This window comes from Hyla sarda, chromosome 10 (assembly GCF_029499605.1).
Source record: "Hyla sarda isolate aHylSar1 chromosome 10, aHylSar1.hap1, whole genome shotgun sequence".
Taxonomy (NCBI): Eukaryota; Metazoa; Chordata; class Amphibia; order Anura; family Hylidae; genus Hyla; species Hyla sarda.
Genome location: NC_079198.1, coordinates 81,712,260 through 81,736,300, shown reverse-complemented (window position 1 = coordinate 81,736,300; position 24,041 = coordinate 81,712,260). Strand labels below are relative to the sequence as shown.

Below are 24,041 nucleotides of genomic sequence, written 5' to 3'. Positions count from 1 at the left end.
TCTTCCAAAGGACAGGGGATAAGAAGTCTGATTGCAGGGGGTACTGCCGCTGGGGACCCCCACGATCTCGGAAGCAGTACCCCGCCGTTATCACTGCACAGAACGAACTCACTCTGTGCCTGATGAAGGGCGATACAGGGGCCGAAGCATCGTGACGTCACGGCTCCGCCCCCTCGTAATGTCACGGCCCACCCCCTCGTAAAGTCACGGCTCGCCCCTCAATACAAGTCTATGGGAGGGGGTGTGACGGCCACCACGCCCCCTCCCATAGACTTGTATTGAAGGGGCAGAGCGTGATGTCATAAGGGGGCGGAGCCGTCCCCTGCTCCGTCCCCTGCATTGCTGTCATCAGCCACAGAGCGATCCTCACTCTGTGCAGCTGAGAAATGGGGCAGCCAAACCCAATGTGTATAAGAACTGGGGCATAAACTGTGATGTAAGAATGGAAGCAGGTTTGAGATTGTTCCGAATAATTGATATAGTAAATAAGGGTTCATAAATCTCCAGCATGATGCATTTTAATAGTTCTCTTAATGTTTTTCATTGACTTGGACTCAGTTTAAAGGAGTGCTCCGGCCCTAATACATCTTATGTACATCTTATACATCTTATCTTACATCTTATACCTTTGGATAGGGGATAAGGTATACACTGCTCAAAAAAATAAAGGGAACACTTGAAGGGTAGCTCCCACCATCCTATTTATTTATTTTTTGCTAGCCCGTTTCCCCTCCCCCCCCCCCCCCCCCGCTACGGCACTAGTCCGTTCCCTCCTCCCCCCCCCCCCCCCCGCCCCGCATACCTCGTTCCCTCATTACACTTGCAGTTACTGCAGAGTCCGGCAGCGGGCATGCAGGGACAGCGGCGGCAACGAGGCGGCGATGTGCGGGAGGAGTGGCCTCCCAGCCAGTGGCCGGGGAGCCAATGTGCTCGCTCCCGTGCAGCCTAACTGAAAAAGGACTGATTGCCACTCCAAAATCAGTCCTTTTTCAGTGGCCGGTTTTTAAATGTAAATTAAACCTTTTTAATGAAAAAAAAAATAATAAAAGTATATTAGAGATATGTTGTAGTACATAAGTACTACAACATATAAAAAAATTAAGTTGGTGACAGTGCCCATTTAAACAACACAATGTAACTCCAAGTCAATCACACTTCTGTGAAATCACACTGTCCACTCAGGAAGCAACACTGATTGACAATCAATTTCACATGCTGCTGTGCAAATGGAACAAACAACAGGTGGAAATGATAAGCAATTAGCAAGACACCTCCAAAAAAAGTGGTTCTACATGTAGTGACTAACGTCCATTTCTCAGTTCTTATTCTTCCTGGCTGATGTTTTGGTAACTTTTGAATGCTGGCGGTGCTTTCACTCTAGTGGTAGCATCAGATGAAGTCTACAACCCACACAAGTGGCTCAGGTAGTGCAGCTCATCCAGGATGGCACATCAATGCGAGCTGTGGCAAGAAGGTTTGCTGTGTCTGTCAGTGTAGTGTCCAGAGCATGGAGGCGCTACCAGGAGACAGGCCAGTACATCAGGAGACATGAAGGAGGCCGTAGGAGGGCAAAAACCCAGCAGCAGGACCGTTACCTCCGCCTTTATGCAAGGAGGAGCAGGAGGAGCACTGGCAGATCCCTGCAAAATGACCTCCAGCAGGCCACAAATGTGCATATTCAAACGGTCAGAAACAGACTTCATGTGGGTAGTATGAGTGCCCGATGTCCACAGGTGGGTGCAGGACGTTTGGCATTTGCCAGAGAAGACCAACACTGACGCCCTGTTCTCTTTACAGATGAAAGCAGGTTCACACTGAGCACATGTGACAGACCTGCAACATCCTCCAGCATGACCAGTTTGGCGGTGGGTCAGTAATGTTGTGGGGTGGCATTTCTTTAGGGGCCACACAGCCCTCCATGTGCTTGCCAGAGGTAGCCTGACTGCCATTAGGTGCCAAGATGAGATCCTCAGACCCCTTGTGAGACCATATGCTGGTGCGGTTGGCCCTGGGTTCCTCCTAATGCAAGACAATGCTAGACCTCATGTGGCTGGAGTGTGTCAGCAGTTCCTTCAAGAGGAAGGCATTGATGCTATGGACTGGCTCGCCCGTTCCCCAGACCTGAATCCGATTGAGCACATCTGGGACATCATGTCTCGCTCCATCCACCAACGCCACGTTGCACCATAGACTGTCCAGGAGTTGGCAGATGCTTTAGTCCAGGTCTGGGAGGACATCCCTCAGGAGACCATCCGCCACTTCATCAGGAGCATGCCCAGGCGTTGTAGGGAGGTCATATGGGCAAGTGGAGGCAACACACACTACTGAGCCTCCTTTTGACTTGTTTTAAGGACATTACATCAAAGTTTGATCAGCCTGTAGTGTGGTTTTCCACTTTGATTTTGAGTCTGACTTCATATCCAGACCTCAATGGGTTGATAAATTCGATTTCCATTAATCATTTTTGTGTGATTTTGTTTTAAAGACGAAAGTATTTGATACGATTAGTTCATTCATTCAGATCTAGGATGTGTTATCTTAGTGTTCCCTTTTATTAGGGCCGGAGTACCCCTTTAAAATATGACAAAGTCTGACATAATAGGGAACCTGCCACATCTCGTTATTATTAACAAAATGTGTGAAATAATATGTGGATTCTGATTTTCTGTAGACCTTTATCTGTTATGTGGAAAATACTTGTTTGCCGACTACAGGAAAGTTCCACCACATGAAGACTGAGACAACTGGTTCTGCATTCCTTCTGCTTATGTACACATATAGGTCACTCTTGTCTCAAGTTCCCATGTTCCCCAGCATTGAGAATAGGCTTCAAGCTGTGTTACTAATAGTCCTATCACTAAAGCAGCCATTGACGTCAGTCCTTTGGACAATTATCGACTTTGGTGGGGCTAAATGGGTTGAAAATCCTAGATAAGAGTAACCCACAGGGGCCTAGAAGATGTCACCCTCCTTCATAGAAATACCATAGTCCAGTAGGCCATTTACGGTAGAGATAAGGGTAACAGCTATGTGACCAGTGTGATCACATGCATTCTATTGTTCTCAGTTATCAGCTGTTTCTGTCTGAGGAGAATGTTGTTTAGTAGGATTGCAGACAGGAAGCTCAGACACATTTCTGCCCGCATGATCACTACTATCTCACACATCTCCAGTTCTGAGAACCGTATTATCTAGTGTGTGTGTCAACTATATACTGCATACATCGAATTTTATTGCTTAGAGGGGTTGCACACCAACAGTACATATCCACAGGTTCGGGAATATGTGTATATTTTGAGGTTTCAATATTATATTCTAATTTCAGTGGTCCCATAGACCAGTGTTTCCCAACCAGGGTGCCTCCAGCTGTTGCAAAACTACAACTCCCAGCATGCCCGGACAGCCAACGGCTGTCCGGGCATGCTAGGAGTTGTAGTTTTGCAACAGCTGGAGGCACCCTGGTTGGGAAACACTGCTATAGACAGTGAACGGAGCAGCAGCGTACAGACGTGATCACCTCATCATTTTAATGGGAGATATGGGACTCTCCTTTTTAAAGGGGTACTCCCGTGGAAAACTTTTTTATTTATTTATTTATTTATTTATTTTTTTTTTTAAATCAACTGGTGCCAGAAAGTTAAACAGATTTGTAAATTACTTCTGTTAAAAAATCTTAAAGGGGTTCTCCCTTGTTTAGCTGGCCCCTTTTTCTTCCAGCGGCTTGCTGTGTACCTCGGCCTCCGCCATGTTGTGTTCGGTAAGTGGGATGTCAGCGGGTGTGTTCTTGCTTCTGTCCTTCCTATCTTCTGACGTCCGAGGTGAAGCTTTTCTTCCTGTTTCTTCCGTGGCTCAGCGACGAATCTGCGGCCTCTTCCGGCGCATGCGCAGGTAGTTTTTTTTTTTTTTTTTACCAATAAAGTTTTTTTTTGTCTAATTGACAAACTGTCTGCGCTTGTGCGAAGCTACACTATTAGCCTAGACCTAACGTACGCTACGCTGTTAACGTAGCACTTGCGTACTCGCGCATGCGCAGACAGTTTGTCATTTAGACAAAAAAATACTTTATTGGTAAAAAAATAAAAATAACTACCTGCGCATGCGCCGCAGATTCGTCACTGAGCCACGGAAGAAACAGGGAGAAAAGTTTTGCCTCGGACGTCAGAAGATAGGAGGGACAGAAGCAAGAACACACCCCCCGACATCCCACTTACCGAACACAACATGGCGGAGGCCGAGGTACACAGCAAGCCGCTGGAAGAAAAAGGGGCCAGCTTCCGGATCTTCACAAAAGGTAAGAAAATACATATATACATAATCACAACACACATAAAAAAAAAACATACTTATACACACATAACACACAAACATAATAACAAAAAACAGTATAAACAAGGGAGAACACCTTTAATCCTTCCAGTACTTTTTAGGGGCTATATACTACGGAGTAAATGCTTTACTTTTTAGATTTCTCTGATGTCATGACCACAGTACTCTCTGCTGACCTCTGCTGTCCATTTTAGGAACTGTCCAGAGCAGCATATGTTTGTTATGGGGATTTTCTCCTGGTCTGGACAGTTCCTAAAATGGACAGATATGTCAGCAGAGAGCACTGTGGTCATGACATCAGAGAAATCTAAAAAGTAAAGCATTTCCTCTCTGTAGTATATAGCCCCTAAAAAGTACACGAAGGATTAAGATTTTTTTTTTTTTTAAAGTTGATTTAAAAAAATTAAAAAAAAGTTTTCCACGGGAGTACCCCTTTAAGATCACAGGGGTCCCCACAGTTGGACCTCCTGCGACCATACATGTATACTTGTGGAGGGCTGTTGGTGGGAAAACCCCTTTAGGGCCTATACAGGTAAAGTATCTTGTAGATTTGAAGATGTGTTCAGTCATTTAGTTTACATTGAACCTCGTCAGTATAAAATCTGCTGCTTCAAATCCTCCGCATCCAATATGGGCAGAATACTGTATGTTAGAATACTCCCTGAAAAAGTCTTTCTTATTGAAAAAAAAGCACTTTTTTTTTGCTTATGTAGTACGGCATATGCTATTATTAGAGAATACTGTAGAGGTTTATGTGTTTGCCTTGTAGCTCATTGCGCCACAGTAGCACATGTCAGGATGTCAGGAGGTTTTTACGTTTAGCATGCACCTGTGCAACTGTGGTGGCAAAGATTCCTTGTGTAACCATACAGCAGCATTTGTCTACCTTGTATGTTGCAGATAATAGAAAAATTAGAAAAATAGTCTAGGAGGCGCTGCTCACAAGTAGGTAACAAATGGAGAGACTCAGGCCAGCACAGGACAATAATAATTTATTTGGCAAAGTGGATGACGCGTTTTGGCACACAAGGAGTGCCTTCCTCAGGTCCAAACGTACAATGCACTCATCCTAGGTAGTAGGATGCAAGGGTGCTGTTGGGGATCCTGTGAGTAGCAATGCTGGCATTGGTCTGACAGCTGTACATTGTACGTTTGGACCTGAGGAAGGCACTCCTTGTGTGCCGAAACGCGTTGTCCACTTTGCCAAATAAATTATTATTGTCCTGTGCTGGCCTGAGTCTCTCCATTTGTTACCTCCTTGAGAGCAGCATCTCCGAGACCATTTTTCTCCTTTTTCTATTATCTGCGGTTCTCTACTGGCTCTTACACAAGAGTCCAGACCCGGTCGGAGTGCGGCAGCCATAACTAAACCTACTTGTACCACGCTTACATCAGCCAATTGTGAGCCATGTCCCCATGTATTTTGGGATCTAGTACCGTCACCCAATCTGGTGAGTATATCTCTTTGATATTGTGGAGGGTCACATTAAGCTGATATACAATATGAAGGGAGCGCCCCCTGTCTTCTTTTTTCCTCTCCAAAATCACTTTACCTTGTATGTTAGTATAGCACCTTCTGTGTGGTGGTGGGATCGCACGACTGCATGTAACCTGCATTTGTTGTACATTTATATCCACTATTCCGTCTGGGGTAAATAAAAACAACGACAACTGTTAACCTTTGCTGGACAACTGGGGGTCGGCCACAGCGTTTATTATCAATAACCAGATCAATCAACAGTTTGACTCCAACATCATCTTAAAACTCTTGGAGCTAAGCGGTATGCCGGTCGCCCTCTTTGGCGGGCAATATTCTCCTGGTGCTCATCATAACCATTTCTCTTCCGACACGCTGTGACTAAACCTAAAAGAAAACAATATCAGGGAAAACATACGCTCCAAAGTGCAAACAGCTCCCCATATACAAATATCCAACAAAATATTGAAAATAAAGGCATCCCAATACCTTGCCTATTCCCATAAAATAAACTTCTTGTACTTCTTCTCATTCACTTTTTTAATAGTGTTTTATTTTTTTTGGTTTAATAATTTTTTTTATATAAAATAACAAAAGAACACTCTGCACAGGAAAACTCAATCAAGGGAGGGAGGGTGGGAAGCTCCTTTCCTGGACCGGTGACTCCGCAAATAGGCCGGCTTGAAGCCAGGCAGGGGATTTAGTAAACTGAGACTCTGCCCCCTAATAACCTTTCCCCTCCTTCTCTACCAATCCCCTTGGACCCTACCTACAGACAGCTCCTAACCTTAACTCCTTACTGTCTGTTTCTTAAAAGTACAGGCAGTCTGTGTCACCTCATCCTAGCTGGCTAGGCAACAACCACACTTTTAGATACTACACAAAAGAGCGCCCCTTTGTTGTTTCCTTCTATGTGGCAGGCATGGGATAGGCTCCATTTTGGCTGTAAATTTACTGACATGGTTCTGTAATGCTGCTTACATTTCCTATGAATCCTCTGTCTAATGGTTTGGTGTTTAAAGGGGTACTCCACTGGCCAGCTTTCGTAAGTAAATGTTTCAAATGCTGTTTTCAAGCTGCCGGGGTCGGTCTTGCCCACCCTGACATCACGACCACGCCCCCTCAATGCAAGTCTATGGGAGGGGGCGTGATGGCCTCTATCGCACTTTAGCTGTCTTTGCTGCGATTTTTGAAAATTGCGGTGACAATGACAATTGCAGTAAAATAGCTCCCTTTTGGAAAAAAATGTGGGAAAATCACAGCAAAAAAAAAAAAAAAAAGACGCAGCAAGAAATGCAATGTATGAAGAGAGCCATAGGAGAGGTGTATAAGTACTATATATCCCGATCCCATAGAGATAGCAGCAGCATTATACAGATAGAGGGAGATTTATCAAAACCTGTTTGAGGAAAAGATGCTGAGTTGCCCAAAGCAACCAATCAGATTGCTTCTTTCATTTTTCACAGGCCTTTTTAAAAATGAAAGAAGTGATCTGAATGGTTGCTATGGGCAACTCAGCAACTTTTCCTCTGGACTGGTTTTGATAAATCTCCCCCATAGAACTTAAGGCAGGGGTCTCAAACTCAAATTATCTGGGGGCCACTGGAGGTAGCGGCTGGGTGAGGCTGGGCCGCATGTGCCCCTCACATATAATGCCCCCATCATGCGCCCCTCATCATCCACCAGCAACACCCCCCCCCCTTTCCCCCTACCCCCCTGTGGTAATAGCATGAGCTGACGGATGATGGGGGTGATACTGCTGGGGGGGGGGGAGCATTAGGTAGACAGCAGTTTCCCCACATTAGGTAGCTTAGTTTCCCCACATTAGGTAGCCTTAGCACAGTTTCCCACATTAGTTAGCCTTAGAACAGATTTCCCACATTAGGTAGCCTTAGCATAGATTCCCCACATTAGGTAGCCGTATGCACAGTTTCCCAACTTTTGGTAGCACAACACTGTTTGCCCACATTAGGTAGCCGTAGCACAGTTTCCCCACATTAGGTAGCCTTAGCACAGTTTCCCCACATTAGGTAGCCTTAGCACAGTTTCCCCACATTAGATAGCCTTAGCACAGATTCCCCACATTAGGTAGCCTTAGCACAGATTCCCCACATTAGGTAGCCTTAGCACAGATTCCCCACATTAGGTAGCTGTAGCACAGATTCCCCACCTGGACTGCACTACCTACATCTGCTGGACTTCCTGGCGGATGTGTCGTCATCGCACGCGCTGCGCAGGACATCAGCGTCCCTGTGCGGCGCTTGTGATGACTTCACTCACCGCTCGCCCCTCTGCCAGGAAGTCCCCGCAGGCAGCTGTAAGTAGCAGTTTAGTGGCAGGGCAAGACTGGTTGCCCTGTCATATGTGCACCGGGACCCACGTAGCAGTGTTTGCCGAAGTGTGTGAGGTCTTCCGCCATTTAGCCCTGCTTGTCCAAAGAAGGGATAAATGCCTGAAGAAATCACCTGCCCGGCTCCCGGAACTGCATGCCCTGGGCGTCGGGCGATACAAATTCCAGATCCCTGGTGCAGGCCGCAAAATGTCATTCCCCTGGCTTAATGGGAGGTGTATAACTACTATATATACTGATACCATAGAGATAGCAGCAGCAGCAGTGTACAGACGATGCCGGGAGAGGAGGGGGTCTGGCACATGATGATGACATCCAGCTGTGCTGGAATTTGTGACACCCAACTTTCCCAGCCTTTAGAATGGTAGATCTGCCTAGGTGTACAGTGCTATATCCCGGTTTCTATTTTGATATACCTTTTTGGACTATATGTATTATGGCTTTAGTACTGGACACCACCATAGAAATGTGGCCAATGGGCATCACTCTTGTCCTAAATCTGACATGTTTGGCCCTTGACATTGGGGACAGTTGGGTTGTCCTCTGTCTTATGTCTCTGGCCAGCTTTATGTTTACTTTGTTGTGGTTTTATTACATGTTAGCTGGCTTTTAGCGAGTCTAGTTTGTGCCAGTTGTTCAGATAGACACGACCATCAGCAATATTGCTGTCTAATGTGGAGCATATCCTGCGTGGGCCGGATTGGCCCATATACTGCGCCTTTCAAGTTGGTCCTCTGGGTCCTAGCAGGCGCAGCCGTCTGCTTTTACAGACATTTGCATCTGTTTTCTGTTACTTCTTCCTGTGTCTCCATCCTATAAACTGCTGGTTGTCTTAGTGATGTAAGGGCTGACACCGCACACGCTGGTAGGAGATCCCATTACGAGCATGCTCAGTGCTGCTCTCCCCCATCACCCCTCCTTCTCTGCAGCTTTGCTTCTAGTCTCATATTAACAGGCTGAGAGGACCAGCGCTATCCCTGATGGCTACTCATTCTTTGTGCTGGGAAATAGCCTGGGCGCACTGGGAACTCTTGTGGAATTAAGCGAAAGAGACCGACCATCGCTGCTGTGGATGATGATCGCCTATCTGGCCAGGGGCAGTCTGCAGGATATCCTAAATGAAGGCTTCCCGGAGGTATCTGCGATGCTATACGAGTATATAGATGTATAGACAGGTTTGACATTGATGTGAGCTGAAGTGCTTGTCTCCTTCTAGGCGAGTTGAGGGGGTTCTGCTAAAGTTTGGTGGGTGGGATAGCTCTTACTGCAGGGTCAATGTCATTCCTCCGTCTAGCACATATATTCAATCTGAACAGGATGTGGGGGGGAAAAAAAGTAAAACTCTCCTAATATTGAAAATTCCTCTCCGCTGTGGTCTGCAAGTAAATATACAGAGTTATCATAGCTCAAAGCAGTGCTTCCCAATCAGGGTGCCTCCAGCTGTTGCAAAACTACAACCCCAGCATGCCTCCATCTGTTGCAAAACTACAAACCCCAGCATGCCCGGACAGCCTTCGGCTGTCCGGGCATGCTGGGGGTTGTAGTTTTGCAACAGCTGGAGGCACCCTGATTGGAAAACATTGATGGACAAATGCTATGGCCACAAAAAGTTCAGCTTTGCTCCGACTGTGAATGGCAGAGAAGCTCAGTGTCTGTTTGGCAGTCCGTAGCCATCTGTCGCGTTGTTATGTGTTTCGGTGTATACATTGTGACCGAATGTGAATTATGGATGACTGTATCATGTGCAAGAAGCAGAGTATATCTGTGTGTTGGTACTTGTGATCAGGGGTCAAGTCCTGGGAGAGAAAAAGTGTCGGAACTCACCCAAGATTTCCACTCAAAGACTGGTCCTGCAGGACTATTGATAATGGGGAACAGGGTTCCTGCTGTGGAAAAAGCGCAGGAACTCCGTTCCCATGCGTTCCTGCAGGACTTGAGCCCTGCTTGTGATGCTACCTTAGCCATACTGCCTATATGTCTCTGCAAAGTGCATTAACCAGGACTGGAAGGATATACAGAAAGATTGTATGTTCTCTGAAGTTGTGGTATATGACATGCCTACTACTATAGGCACCTGTACATAGTGCGGGGGAGGGATCAGGCAGTGACTATAGACAGTAGACGAAGGCTTTATCATTCACTATATGTATGACTTGGCTATTAGATGTGTTAAAAATAATAATAATAATAAAAAAAAATATATATATATATATATGTAAAAATTCAATGCAGCACTCCAAGGTAGTGAAAAAAGTGAAAAAGTTCTTAATCCGTCAATAATGTGTACAGCAACAATGTCTCGACTCACCCCTGGGTCTTTTTCGAGCTTGAATAAAACGTTGCTGTTGTACACATTATTGATCCATTAAAAACTTTTTTTTTACTTTTTTCGCTACCTTGGAGGGCTGCATTGGATTTTTATCTTCTTGTATTTAAGAGGGGCTGTTGGGGACTTGGTCTCTGCTGGCACCCGCACTTTATGGACTTTGGGGGAGATTTATTAAAACCTGTCCAGAGGAAGAGTTGCCCATGTAAACCAATCAGATCGCTTCTTTCATTTTAAATAAGGCCTCTGTTGAATTTGTTAGATGAATTTAATAAGGGTGCTGTAGATGAACAATTTTTTAAACCTTTTAATTGTGTGGTGGTAATGTGTACAGGCGCTAAATTTGTTATATGGTTGCATGGCATGTGATACATTTGGAGCTAGTACACATTTTGGGGGACATTACATTTTTTTAAAAGGTTGCACCAAAATGTGCACTTTTTTAATAATGTTCTCAGCCAGCTTTGTAAGGCAGGTCTGCACTTTGCAACAAATTGTGCAACAAATCGCACGTGACAAATCGCAAAAAGTTAACCAGATGATGGCATAGGTACAACATTTTAGAAAAAGCATTCAAAGCAAAAGTCACGATGAAAAGTCTCTAAACAGCAACTGCGACAAATCATGCACCAGAAAAATATGGTAAAACCAATGATAGATTCCTCCCAATGTGTATATATATATATTAATGGGTTTTATTGCATTTCTGCAGTTAGAATAGCATAGTATAGTAGTTGGCACACATATTACCCCAAACTCCTATAGTATTTCAGTGCTGTTTTTACTACGAAAACCACAGTTCTTTTCCCAGGAATGTTCGAAGGAAACCTTGGATGTTACTTTGACATATATCACCTACCTATACATTGATGCAGACCAAGTCCCACCACTATTGCAGTAGTACCCCTTAAGGTATGTCCTTGCCACACTAGGAATGGTTTGAGGAACATGACGAAGCAATTTGGGGATGACTTATCCTTCAAGTCTTCAGGTCTTAATCTGATCAAGTATCTGTGGGATGTGCTAGAAAACCAAGTCTGATCCATGGCGGCACCACCTCACATCTAATAGGACTTAAAGGATCTGTTGCTTATGTCTTTGTGGCGGATACCACAGGACACCTTCAGAGGTCTTGTGGCGTGTGGCGTTTAAACCTTGATGGGTAAAAAATGTTTTTGATTCACAAAAGGGATGCACACAATATTGTGGTTTTATAGTGTCCCTCTTTTCAAGAAGAACTTTTGACATGTAACAGAGACATATCAAAAGTTTTTATCGTTCAGGATATCCGTGCTTCACCTTCATCATTAAAACAAGGAAGAGAAGCATGTGCTTAAAGGGGTACTCCACTGCTCAACGTTTGGAACAAACTGTTCCGAACGCTGGAGCCGGGAGCTCGTGATGTCATAGTCCCGCCCCTCATGACGTCACGCGCCCACCCCCTCAATGCAAGTCTATGGAAGGGGGCGTGGTGGCTGTCACGCCCCCTCCCATAGACTTGCATTGAGGGGGCGTGACATCATGAGGGGGCGGGGCTATGATGTCACGAGCTCCTGGCACTGTCTCCAGCGTCTGGAACAGTTTGTTCCAAACCCTGAGCAGCGGAGTACCCCTTTAAATAGAACTATTGTGCACAATAACTTAGCCCCTATAAAAAGGATAGGGGATACAATTGAGATCTCGGGGGGTCCAACCGCTGAACACCCCCCCCCCCCCCGCGATATACTGCACGGAACACCAGCTCTGCCCAGTAACGGTGCGTGTCGACCCCCGCATGAACCTATCACGAACACGACCCCTCCATGTATTTCTATGGTAGAGCCATAGATACAGCGTTCGTCTATCTCTGCCTTTCCCATAGAGATACATGGAGGGGGCGTGTTGGCCACTGCTTCGTGGGGGGAGAGCTTCGTTTTCAGGGAGAGCTGGGGTTCCCTGCAGAAGATCGCAGGGGAACCACAATGTTCTCTTTAAGTGCTTCATTCCCCAGCTCGCTGCCATCTCTTTAGATTACCCCATTATAAGTCTATGGGGCCACACAGAGAAGCTGTATGGAGATCACGATGAGCCGGGGAGTGCACGCTTCTCTCTGCCCATTTTACTGATTGGTGGGGGGCTCAGCATTAAGACCCCAACCAATCCAAAAAAATGTATGTCTCTGTGACATGTGAACATTTTTTTTAATGACTGGGACACTTAAATATTTTGGCTGATTGGTGGGCGGTGAGTGGTTCACCTATACATCCTGCTGCTACCTGTAGTGCTGGTCATTACGTCAGTTCCACACCTCAACAAATCCAACCATGTCTCCTGTGCACTCTGACACCTATTGCTAAGCAACATCCCTAACATATGTGACACATGTGAATTCTTCAGTCTTTAGGGAGACTAAATGCTTCCATAATGTATAACTACAATGTGGTGAAGCATATTTGCAGGGCTTCCTTATTAAACAGCAGGAAGTATCAGTCATATATCGGACATGGATACAGAAATACTGCTCGTCTCTTTGCTTTTTTTATTACATTTATTGGAGGATATACAAGGCGTCTGGCGGATGTGAGTGATGTCAGGGCTGAGCCAAAGGCACCAAGTGTTATGAACCTAGATCAGTGTTTCCTAACCAGGGTGTCATTAGCTGTTGCAAAACTAAAACTCCCAGCAACAGCTGGATGCACCCTGCTTGGGAAACACTGGCCTAGAGAATGCTTAAAAGGGTATTCCAGTGGAAAACAAGTTTTTTCAAATCAACTGGTGCCAGAAAGTTAAACAGATTTGTAAATTACCTATATTTAAAAATCTTAATCCTTCCAGTACTTATCAGCTATTGTATGCTCCACAGGAAGTTCTTTTCTTTCTGGAGTTCTTTTCAGTCTGACCACAGTGCTCTCTGCTGACATCTCTGTCCATGTCAGGAAGTGCCCAGAGTACAAGCAAACCTCTCCTGCTCTGGACAGTTCCTGACATGGACAGAGGTGTCAGAGGTGACGGCCTGCGCGATTGTGACGTCACGAGCCTCCGGCACTGCATCCAACGCTCTAAACGTATGCCGGGTGCTGCAGGGAGATTGCATGGGTTCCCCATCAGTGGGACCCCCGCGATCAGACATCTTATCCCCTATCCTTTGGATAGTGGATAAGATGTATAAAGCTGGAATACCCCTTTAAACCTATTCAATGTTTCTGTGGGTTCCGCTCAGAAAGGTATTGCCGTTTATGGAGACAGCACATTTACGAGCGGTCGTAGTGCCGCACCGTGTGAACATGTCTTAACAGTATATGTTAGAAAAGGACATATAGCATGAAGACATGACTAATATGAACTGAGAATTTATATTTATACCTTCGATGTACTCTATAAACTGTAATAAAATTGTATTTCTTTACATTGATTCGGATGTGTTCTATAGCTCTGTTGTCATTATGTGCTAGAGAACCATTTGTAATCCTTGTCCACACGCTCCCTTCTGTAGACTATACCCATGTGTCACATTGTTTGTTGTGGTCTTAACACGTGGGGATAGGTTTGGATTACAGAGACTAGTAAGGTTAGCTGAATAAGCCTAGCATTGCCAGCCAGTAAGCACACGTGCCCAGTGTAGATAAAGCGAGCAGCGTTCCGACCCCTCTGTGCGCCCTGGTTCGCTTTATTTCCAGCAGTGAGCAATAGATTCCTAGAAGCAGATGAATTATTTTCAGCTTCTTGTCTTCTTTTGAGGACGTTTTATCATCAGATTCGGTTATGAACATTGCTGTGGCTGCTGGGTGCTAGACTTGGTCCTAGGTATAAAACCATCCTGAATTTCAAGCACACAAATCAATCAGCGTCTTCTAATATTTTGAGGATCCTTCAGAAAAATGGTGCAGAGAGCATGTTGGAGTAAAAGTGGTGCAGCAGCATGTGCCATATGTGTCAAGGTAAGAGTCCCTTTCTTCCTCTTTTCTGCTTGTGGGTAGGCTATTTGGAAAGCATGTGCCCCTTCATACGTTGTAGAAAACATTTTGTTGACCACTACTTTCCTTTATATTAGTGTTTGCATTGTCATTAAACTTGGAGCATGTCTTTAGTCTGTGTTACTTTTTGCATGATTGATTTATCATTCCTCTAACACCAGCTGTCAGCAGAGAGTTAGGATCCCATACACATTATATAGTCGTCCCAGGTCTTACCAACATTTTTCTAATGTGTATAGGCACCTGTAGTATTCACCAATATAGACCTAAATATAGTAAAATATATAGACAAACATACTCATTTGCAAGGCAAAATCCTAATCCTAAGTAGAAAAAAGTGAATGCATAACATGTTTGAATTTTAAAAGTACCTGATTATTTCAAAGGGAATCTGTCAGCTGTATGTGTTGCTGCAGACACTGTTGAATAGCTGTTAGGGTATAACAGCAAACTGTACCTTTCTTGGAGCTGATGGTGGTTGCCAAACAAGTGTCAAGGAGGTGGGCCGAATTGCACAAGTGCCACATCCTGGCACACCTCCTCGCTTACTTGCACCACCCATCTCCTTTTTGATTGACATACATCCGTTAAGGGGGCTGTGAGGAGAGGGTGAGTGAGGAGATGAGCAGCTTGGCCCAACCTCCTTGACACTGGGTTGAAAGTTAAAAAGGTGATTTTATACGTTTGGCAACAACCATCAGCTCCAGGAAATGTAGAGTTTGCTTTTATACCCAAACAGCTATCCTGCAACTCTTAGCAGGAAATACAGCTGACAGATCCCTTTAATGCAGTGTTTCTCAATTCCAGTCCTCAGGGCCCCCTAACAGGTCATGTTTTCAGGATTTCCTTAGTCTTTCACAGGTGATATAATTGTGGTGATACCTGATTCACTGACCATAATTATGTCACCTGTGAAAGACTTAGGAAATCCTGAAAACATGACCTGTTAGGGGGCCCTGAGGACTGGAATTGAGAAACACTGCTTTAATGGAAGAGAATGAAAGTTATAGGAAACCAGGACTCAATAAATGATAGGTTGTGTAATCCATAGTTCAGACAATCTTAATGGGGCTCCATTAGTAATTGGCCAAATCCACTGCTAGTTTTTATTGGGATTATAGTACTATATATTTTATGTTTTATATGGATATATTATTAACTCACTTCCCCAAATAGTGTGTGCTCATGTAAGGGTCTGGAGCAGTGTTTCACTGTCCAGGCATATTGGGAGTTGTAGTTCTGCAACAGCTGAAGGCACTCTGGTTGGGATACATTGGCCTGGAGTGTGGCTGACTGCCTGTCTGAGCCAGGGGTCAGGGGTCATTTATAGAATGTAACAGAGCAGATGCATTGACTATATAATCACTAGAGCTTGAGCCTGCAAAATAATCACTGAGGATGGATAATCTGCCTGTACAACAAAGGGCCCAACACAGACGCAATGGGGGATATACACTGATCCCTAGCAGACAGATTAGTTATAGTTAATAACATTATTGAGAAATATACAATATTAAAATGTGTAATGAAAATAAATTGATTTTATTAGAAAATATGTATAGGACACCACTGTGGTGTAATAAGGGAAGATCTCTTAACCGGTTGTTCCATAGAATAATATGCGCTTTGTGTTATTAACCATGTGGTGTCATGTGATATTATCTACTTTGCATAATGGACTATAATGGCCTGAAGGCATGGTAGACCTGGTGCAGGCTTTAACAGCCCTAAATATTACAGCTGACCCCTGTTCGTACTTTGCTCAGAGGTATGTTACTGTCAGGAGATTAATCATTACAGCCATAGAATTAAAGAACCCCCCACCCAAACCTGCTCCCCCTGAACAAGCCACCATTGCGATAGCTTTATAGAAAGTCATTTCTAGATAATAAGCTATCTGAGCCAGCTGTGATCTTATACCCAGTGGAATAGTAATGGATATCCTGCCAGACACATCCATTGTTCCTGTTGAGAGGTTGCACTGTGTACTGTAGGTGGTACGCATGGGCTGATCCTATAACCCAATCAAGTGCATTAATATCTACTACTATGATTTGAGGTGCAACCAAGAACAATAGTCAGAAATTTTACGATGCTACCTGATATGTTTGGGCTGAGGCTAGCCTAGTAAACACCACTGTATAGCCCTAGCCTATTGAGTTGTTATAGTGAATAGCTCTTTAAATGGAATATCTGCACCAGTAATAAACACAGTCTTCCAACACCAAGCTTTAGGGTCCGACCTGCGGACATTCCACTGATAGCGGACCACCAGCAGAACATGTCGGCATTAGGACCATTCGGAAATGTCTCATAGATGGCAATGCATTTCCGAGTGGAATTCGCAGAAAGATTAGACATGTCTTTTCTTTCTGTGGATGCCGAATATGAATTTTCAGGCCAGAAACTTATTTTTCAGTGCAGCAGAATCTTGAAGGGGTTCTCCGCAGCTCAGCGTTTGGAACAAACTGTTCCGAACTCTGGAGTCAGGAGCGCTTGATGTCATAGCCCCACCCCTCATGACATCACGCCGCGCCCCCTCAATGCAAGTCTATGAGAGGGGGCGTGACGGCTGTCACGCCCCCTCCCTTAGACTTGCACCGAGGGGGCGGGGGGAGGTCATGAGGGGGCGCGGTTTTGACGTCACAAGCTCCCCGCACCAGCGTTCGGAACAGTTTGTTCCAAACGCTGAGCAGCGGAGTACAAACTGTTACGAATGCTGGAGCCGGGAGCTCATGACATCATAGTCCCGCCCCCTCATGATGTCATGCTGCACCCCCTTAATGCAAGTCTATGGGAGGGGGCGTGACAGCTGCAACGCCCCCTCCCATAGACTTGCATTGAGGGGGCGGGGGTGAGGCCATGAGGGGGCGGGGTTATGGCATCACAAGCTCCCGGCTCCAACGGCGGAACATTTTGTTCCAAATGCTGAGCAGCGGAGTACCCCTTTAAAATCATGGGGACTCTGCTGCTGCAGAATGTCCATGCAGAAGATTCAAGCGGAATTCTGCACGGACTTTCTGCCTTGTGAACATGACACTGCAATACACATCTGACGTTGCAATACTCATCATGTTGTCAAAGTCCCCATGTAGCCGTAGGCTGATTGCCTAATAATCCTAAAAGACTGTAGGTGCAGTCAGAAGAATACAGCTGCTGTTTACTACAGCCTGTAGCCAGTGACACATTACATCAGCCTTTGCAGCTGCAGTCAGTCTGGTCACTGGGCACAGGCTGAAGTAATAAGGCCATGTGCTGCTGATGGGGCAGTCATATTCCATGCAGGTATATGAACAGGATCATGTAGATTGTGGACAGGAGTAGATTTTGTGAATTGGTCACAATGCAGCTCCTTGTTTAATTTAGATAAGAGGCTCTTATTATTGTCATCTTTTCTGATATTCTTTGCTGTTTGTGCTTTCTGGGGTATTCTAGGTTTATCAGTCCCTGAATGGCAGAATATTGAGGGGACTCCGCAGCAGGTTTCCTAAACCTGAGGTTTGTGGTGGTATTCCATCCTAAAGCACTAAGCCTATGGTATACGGGGACATCCTGCCTCACATTATATTACAGGATGTGCATTAAGACCAAAATACCACTTCCTGGAGTGTAACTAAAGCTGGTAAAAACCTTTAATCCTCCTCTAGATATATGCTAGAAATGGAGGCTGAACTGTTTTACATAGCTAAAAATGGCCTGCTGAGTGCAAGGCATGTAAACAACAGTAGTCATAGTTGTAGTCAAGTCATAGTCACATAGTTTACAGTGCAAGTTTTACATATGGGACACAGTATGCATTAGGGACTGCTTAAAGCTTTTAAAAGGGTACTCCACTGGAAAACTTTTTTTTTCTAAATCAACTGGTGCCAGAAAGTTAAACAGATTTGTAAATTACTTCTGTTTAAAAATCTTAATCCTTCCAGTACTTTTCAGCTGCTGTATGCCCCACAGGAAGTTATTTTCTTTTTGAATTTCCTTTCTGTCTGACCACAGTGCTCTCTGCTGACACCTCTGTTCATTTTAGGAATTATTCAGAGTAGAACCAGATCCCCATGGCAAACCGCTCCTGCTCTGGACAGTTCCTGACATGGACAGAGGGGTCAGCAGAGAGCACTGTGGTCAAACAGAAAATAAATTCAAAAAGAAAGGAACTTCCTGTGAATCATACAGCAGCTGATAAGTACTGGAAAGATTAAGATTTTTTAATAGAAGTAATAGATTTTTTTTTTTATGTTTTCTGGTGGAGTACCCCTTTAAATGGGTACTGTCAGATACAAAAACTTTTGATATGCTGTAAAGCATGTATAACCAATAGGTTTTGCAATTGCTTTCATTAGAAAATTTTCAGTATTTCATACTGAAAAAGCCAGTCAAACAACTGCCCCCCCTACCTGCTTGGACACATACTAGTCCTGCTGTGTCCATGCATCATCACCTATGTCATGGACACACTTCTTTGATTGACAGCTGTGAGCGCAGGGCTCACTGCTGGAGGAAAAATCCTCCCACTGTCAGCTTGTGTCCCGCTACTGTCAGTGAGGACAAGCTGGGAGTTGTAGTTTTGCTAATGCTAGGGGAGATGTGAGCAGACAGCATACTAAGGGAGGGGGCAGAGACCTGCACAGTGAGGCCACGCCCCCTCCTTTGAGATGAATTCAGAATAGTGAGCTAAATTATAAGTGTAATAAATAAATAAATAAAGGAGCTAGACACATAAAGATGCACATGGTCAGGATTAGGTACTGATTGATATATTTAAAAAAAAATGCATTTGTTGGATCTGACGGGTACGCTTTAAAGGGGTACACCGGTGAAAACCTTTTTTCTTTTAAATCAACTGGTGCCAGAAAGTTAAACATATTTGTAAATTACTTCTACTAAAAAATCTTAATCCTTCCAGTACTTATTAGCTGCTGAATGCTACAGAGGAAATTCCTTTCTTTTTGGGACACTGATGACATCACAAGCACAGTGCTCTCTGCTGACATCTCTGTCCATTTTAGCAACCATGCATAGCAGATGTATGCTAAGGGCAGCATGGTGGTTTAGTGGTTAGCACTGCTGCCTTGCAATGCTGGGGCCTTGGGTTCAAATCCCACTAAGGACAACAATAAATAAATAAAGACTTATTATTATTATTATAATAACGTCAGCAGAGTGCACTGTGCTCGTGATGTCATCAGAAAGCATTCCAAAAAGAAAAGAATTTCCTCTGTAGTATTCAGCAGCTAATAAGTACAGGAAGGATTAAGATTTTTTAATAGATGTAATTTACAAATCTGTTAAACTTTCCGGAGCCAGTTGATTTAAAAGAAAAAAGGTTTTCACCGGAGTACCCCTTTAATGTTTTTTACCTACTCATTTCTATTCAGGTATTCCCATCTGATGAAGTGGTGGTGTAGTGCAAGTATATACCATCATTTTATGATTGATGGGGCTCCAACCCCCACCGATCCTGATAAAGAAGGGATAGCAGTGCTGATTCTGCCCTACACTAACTTCTCTGCACAGCAGTGCTCGGCCATCAGGCTAAGTAGGGAATTGCAGCATGGCACCATGCATTTCAATGGAGTTGTGCTGTAGTTCTGCACTATAGTGGGTGGCCAGGTACCACTGTGCAGGGAGGAGTGTGAAACAGCCACAATGTTGAATAAGCTCTGTGGACCCTTCTTTCTAAGCGTCAGAGGTCGGACCCTATCAATCATAAAAGGGATTGACATATATCAGTTATATGCTGTCCCTTTTTGAGATGGGAATGCCCCTTTAATGTAAGGGTATGTTGCTTAGCAACAGAGGTAAGAAAAGGTTGACATTTTGCATTGGTATTGGGTAGCGCATGTTGATGATGAAGCCTGGAGGGCTACAGGTGCAGTGAGCGGGATACGGCGACTATTTGCTACAGCCTGTAGTCTGTGAATGAACCAGAGTTTATGACATAATGTTGTGAGATTCCACAGGCAGTTCTGCTAGCAGGATTTTGGGGTTGCTTTTTGGCCTTGTTGAGGATTGGTTGTAAGATATTTTTAAAAAATCTTTTGAGAAAAAAAACATCAGTTTAATAATATTTACTAGTAATACTAAGTAATACTAAGTACTTACTTACTACTATATATATATATATATATATATATATATATATATATATATATATATCACTGGACTCGTATACACAATGCTACGAACCAAAAAAACGATACTTAGTAGAAAAAAGATCACACTCACCCGGTAAAATAAAACGTCCACTTCATTCGATAACTTATTTAAAACATTTCCAAGTGTTTATTTATTTATTTATATAGCACCTACAGATTCCGCAGCGCTTACAATTATGGGGTACAAACAAAGTATCAGACATAATATTACACAATAACTATTCAAACAAGAGGTGTGGGGATATGTTGGGGATATGTTGGGGATATGTTGGGGATATGTTGGGGATATGTTGGGGATATGTTGGGGATATGTTGAGGATATGTTGGGGATATGTTGAGGATATGTTGAGGATATGTTGGGGATATGTTGAGGATATGTTGAGGATATGTTGAGGATATGTTGGGGATATGTTGAGGATATGTTGAGGATATGTTGAGGATATGTTGGGGATATGTTGAGGATATGTTGAGGATATGTTGAGGATATGTTGAGGATATGTTGGGGATATGTTGAGGATATGTTGAGGATATGTTGAGGATATGTTGGGGATATGTTGGGGATATGTTGGGGATATGTTGGGGATATGTTGGGGATATGTTGGGGATATGTTGAGGATATGTTGGGGATATGTTGAGGATATGTTGGGGATATGTTGGGGATATGTTGAAGATATGTTGGGGATATGTTGAGGATATGTTGGGGATATGTTGGGGATATGTTGGGGATATGTTGGGGATATGTTGAGGATATGTTGGGGATATGTTGGGGATATGTTGAGGATATGTTGAGGATATGTTGGGGATATGTTGAGGATATGTTGGGGATATGTTGAGGATATGTTGAGGCCAATTAGAGACTGTTATAGGCCTGTCTGAAGAGATGTGTTTTTAGGCCACGTTTGAAACTATGGATGTTGTTGTTGAGTCTGAGGGATTGAGGGATAGCATTCCAGAGAACCGGGAGTAGAGAAATGCGTTCAGCATTAGCCTCGGCTGGTCAGTCAGCTAATGCTGACCGCATCTCTCTACCCCCACTTGGAAATGTTTTAAAGAAGTTATTGAATAAAGTGGACGTTTTATTTTACCGGGTGAGTGCGATCTTCTTTTTTCTATTAAGTATCATATTTGCTACCTTTTATCCACGGATCTGCACCCCCGGATAGTCACTTATCTACATATCCCTGTGCTACATATCATCTATTCATATACCCTACTACCCTTATTTTTAACCCCTAGCAGCCCAGCAATAGTGCCTGCCTAGCTTTTCTCAGCCTAGTTTGAACCTATAAAAACATTGTTATAATTACACGTTTGAATATGCATTATAGGAAATGATCAAAATGGGCCCCTCAGTATGATGCCGGTTTTTGTCACTCAAGAGAGAGTTGCTGGTGTTTTTCTTCCCGCTACCTCATGTTTGCTGAAAACTATTTGGTTTCTCTAAGGAGGACATTGTTTCATCACTCAATAGCAAAGGAGATGAGAGCAGACAAGGCCGGGCCCCCCTGTCTCCGTGGCCATATGGTCATATGATCTTCCTCTATGGTAAATATGTCCTAGCTGATGTGGTCCCTAATGACTTCTAGTGGGGTATGACTGTCACGGTTTCAAGTTGCATAAATTACTATATATAACAAGGTACCACCAGGAGAACGGCGTGCTCTGCTACAATCACATTAATTGGATTGGATTATTAATTACTAGTTCCTGTGTAAACCAGGGGGATCACTTAAGGTCAGCGTGTAACCTCACGTGCTTTATGTGTCAGGTAACATCATGGCCCTCATTTACTATTGCAAACCCAACATATTTTGTCGGGTTGTGTGCCAGATTCTGGCGCATTGCACCAGAAATTCTGTCTGCCCCAGAATTTGTGCCAGAATAAAAAAAAAAAACCTGAATAACTCTCCATTTTACTAAGAAAACATGAAAAATGGGGCGTAGTCACTGAAACGGGGCGTGTTCACGTCATTTTCACAAAAACACAACATATTTGGGTGGATTTCAGAGGAAAACCCTACAGGTCAGAGCATGTGTAAAAAAAAAAAAAAAGCAAAATGTACTTAGTACTTATCAGCTGCTGTATGCACCAGAGGAAGTTCTTTTCTTTTTTTTAACTTCCTTTCTGGTCGGACCACAAGTGCTCTCTCCTGTCAGGAACTGTCCAGAGCAGGATAAGTTTGCTATGGGGATTTGCTCCTACTCGGGACAGTTCCTAAAATGGACAGAGGTTTCAGCAGAGAGCAATGTGGTCAGACAGAAAGGAAATTCAAAAAGAAAGGAACTTTCTGTGAAGCATTCAGCAGCTGAAGGATTAAGATTTTTAAATAGAAGTCATTTACAAATCTGTTTAACTTTCTGGCACCAGTTGATTTGAAAAAAAAAAAAAAAAATAATAATCAACTGGTGCCTTACTCTACTTTTTCACTTCTATAACTCTCCCCGATTATGACAGGTTGGGTAGACCCCCATTGATTCATTAAAAAGAGCAAAGATATTTGAAAGCATCAAGTAAAAAGGCAGATATTTAGTGACAAAATGCAAAGGTACCTTCACTAATGTTACCAACAGCTAATGCAGTCCGAGGATATATTCACACAGGCTCTGAAAACACAGAAATCATACGGATTTTTGTGTGGATTTGATGCAGATTTAAGGTGCGTTCGCACAGGGCGTATACGCAGCGTATTTGACGCGGGAAATACGCTGCGTATTCCTTGCTCACTATACACACAGGGCTTTCCGGTGGCAGCCCTATGTGTGTAGTGAGTGTGCCGGCGTGTCTGTGACGTGCGGCTCCGCCTCCAAAACTCACTGCACACATAGGGCTGCCGCCAGAAAGCCCTGTGTGTATAGTGAGCAAGGAATACGCAGCGTATTTCCCGCTGCTTCCATAAATTTTGCACAGCATCAAATATGCTGCGTATACGCCCTGTGGGAACGCACCCTTAAAGTGGAATAGGTTAATTGTGAAACAGTTTCCACAGAAAACTTAGCAGCACCTATACTGCAGATTTAGAATTTCCCATTGAAGATAATGGGAAAAATCCACAATATATCTGCAGCATAAATTGACGTACTGTACATATATAATCTGCACCGCAGGTAAATTCCTCCTGCTGTTTTTAATATGGAGCATCCATCTTGCCTGAACGGCTTTTAACAAGATACAATGGGGCAAAAAAGTATTTAGTCAGCCACCAATTGTGCAAGTTCTCCCACTTAAGAAGAGGAGAGAGGCCTGTCATTTTCATCATAGGTATACCTCAACTATGAGAGACATAATGAGAAAAAACATCCATAAAATCACATTGTCTGATTTTTAAAGACTTTGTTTGCAAATTATGGTGGAAAATATGTATTTGGTCAATAACAAAAGTTAATCTCAATACTTTGTTATATATCCTTTGTTGGCAATGGCAGAGGTCAAACGTTTTCTGTAAGTCTTCACAAGGGT

At 43.8% G+C, this 24,041-nt stretch overlaps 1 protein-coding gene across 4 annotated transcripts in view; it reads left to right on the top strand.

Annotated features, from left to right (window-relative positions):
* Positions 1-24,041, top strand: part of DIXDC1 (DIX domain containing 1) — a 183,278-nt gene that overhangs the window by 17,370 nt on the left and 141,867 nt on the right. The window contains exon 1 of one of the 4 annotated variants that reach the window (XM_056544839.1): positions 9,077-9,288. The exons of 1 other annotated variant lie outside the window; for it this stretch is intronic. In XM_056544839.1, coding sequence (XP_056400814.1) covers positions 9,226-9,288 — 63 coding nt within the window. In that variant the 5' untranslated portion in view covers positions 9,077-9,225. Of the gene's footprint in view, positions 1-9,076; positions 9,289-22,110; positions 22,130-24,041 lie in introns of those variants that run through there. 2 more of the 4 variants (XM_056544843.1, XM_056544842.1) reach the window with 2 other exon arrangements.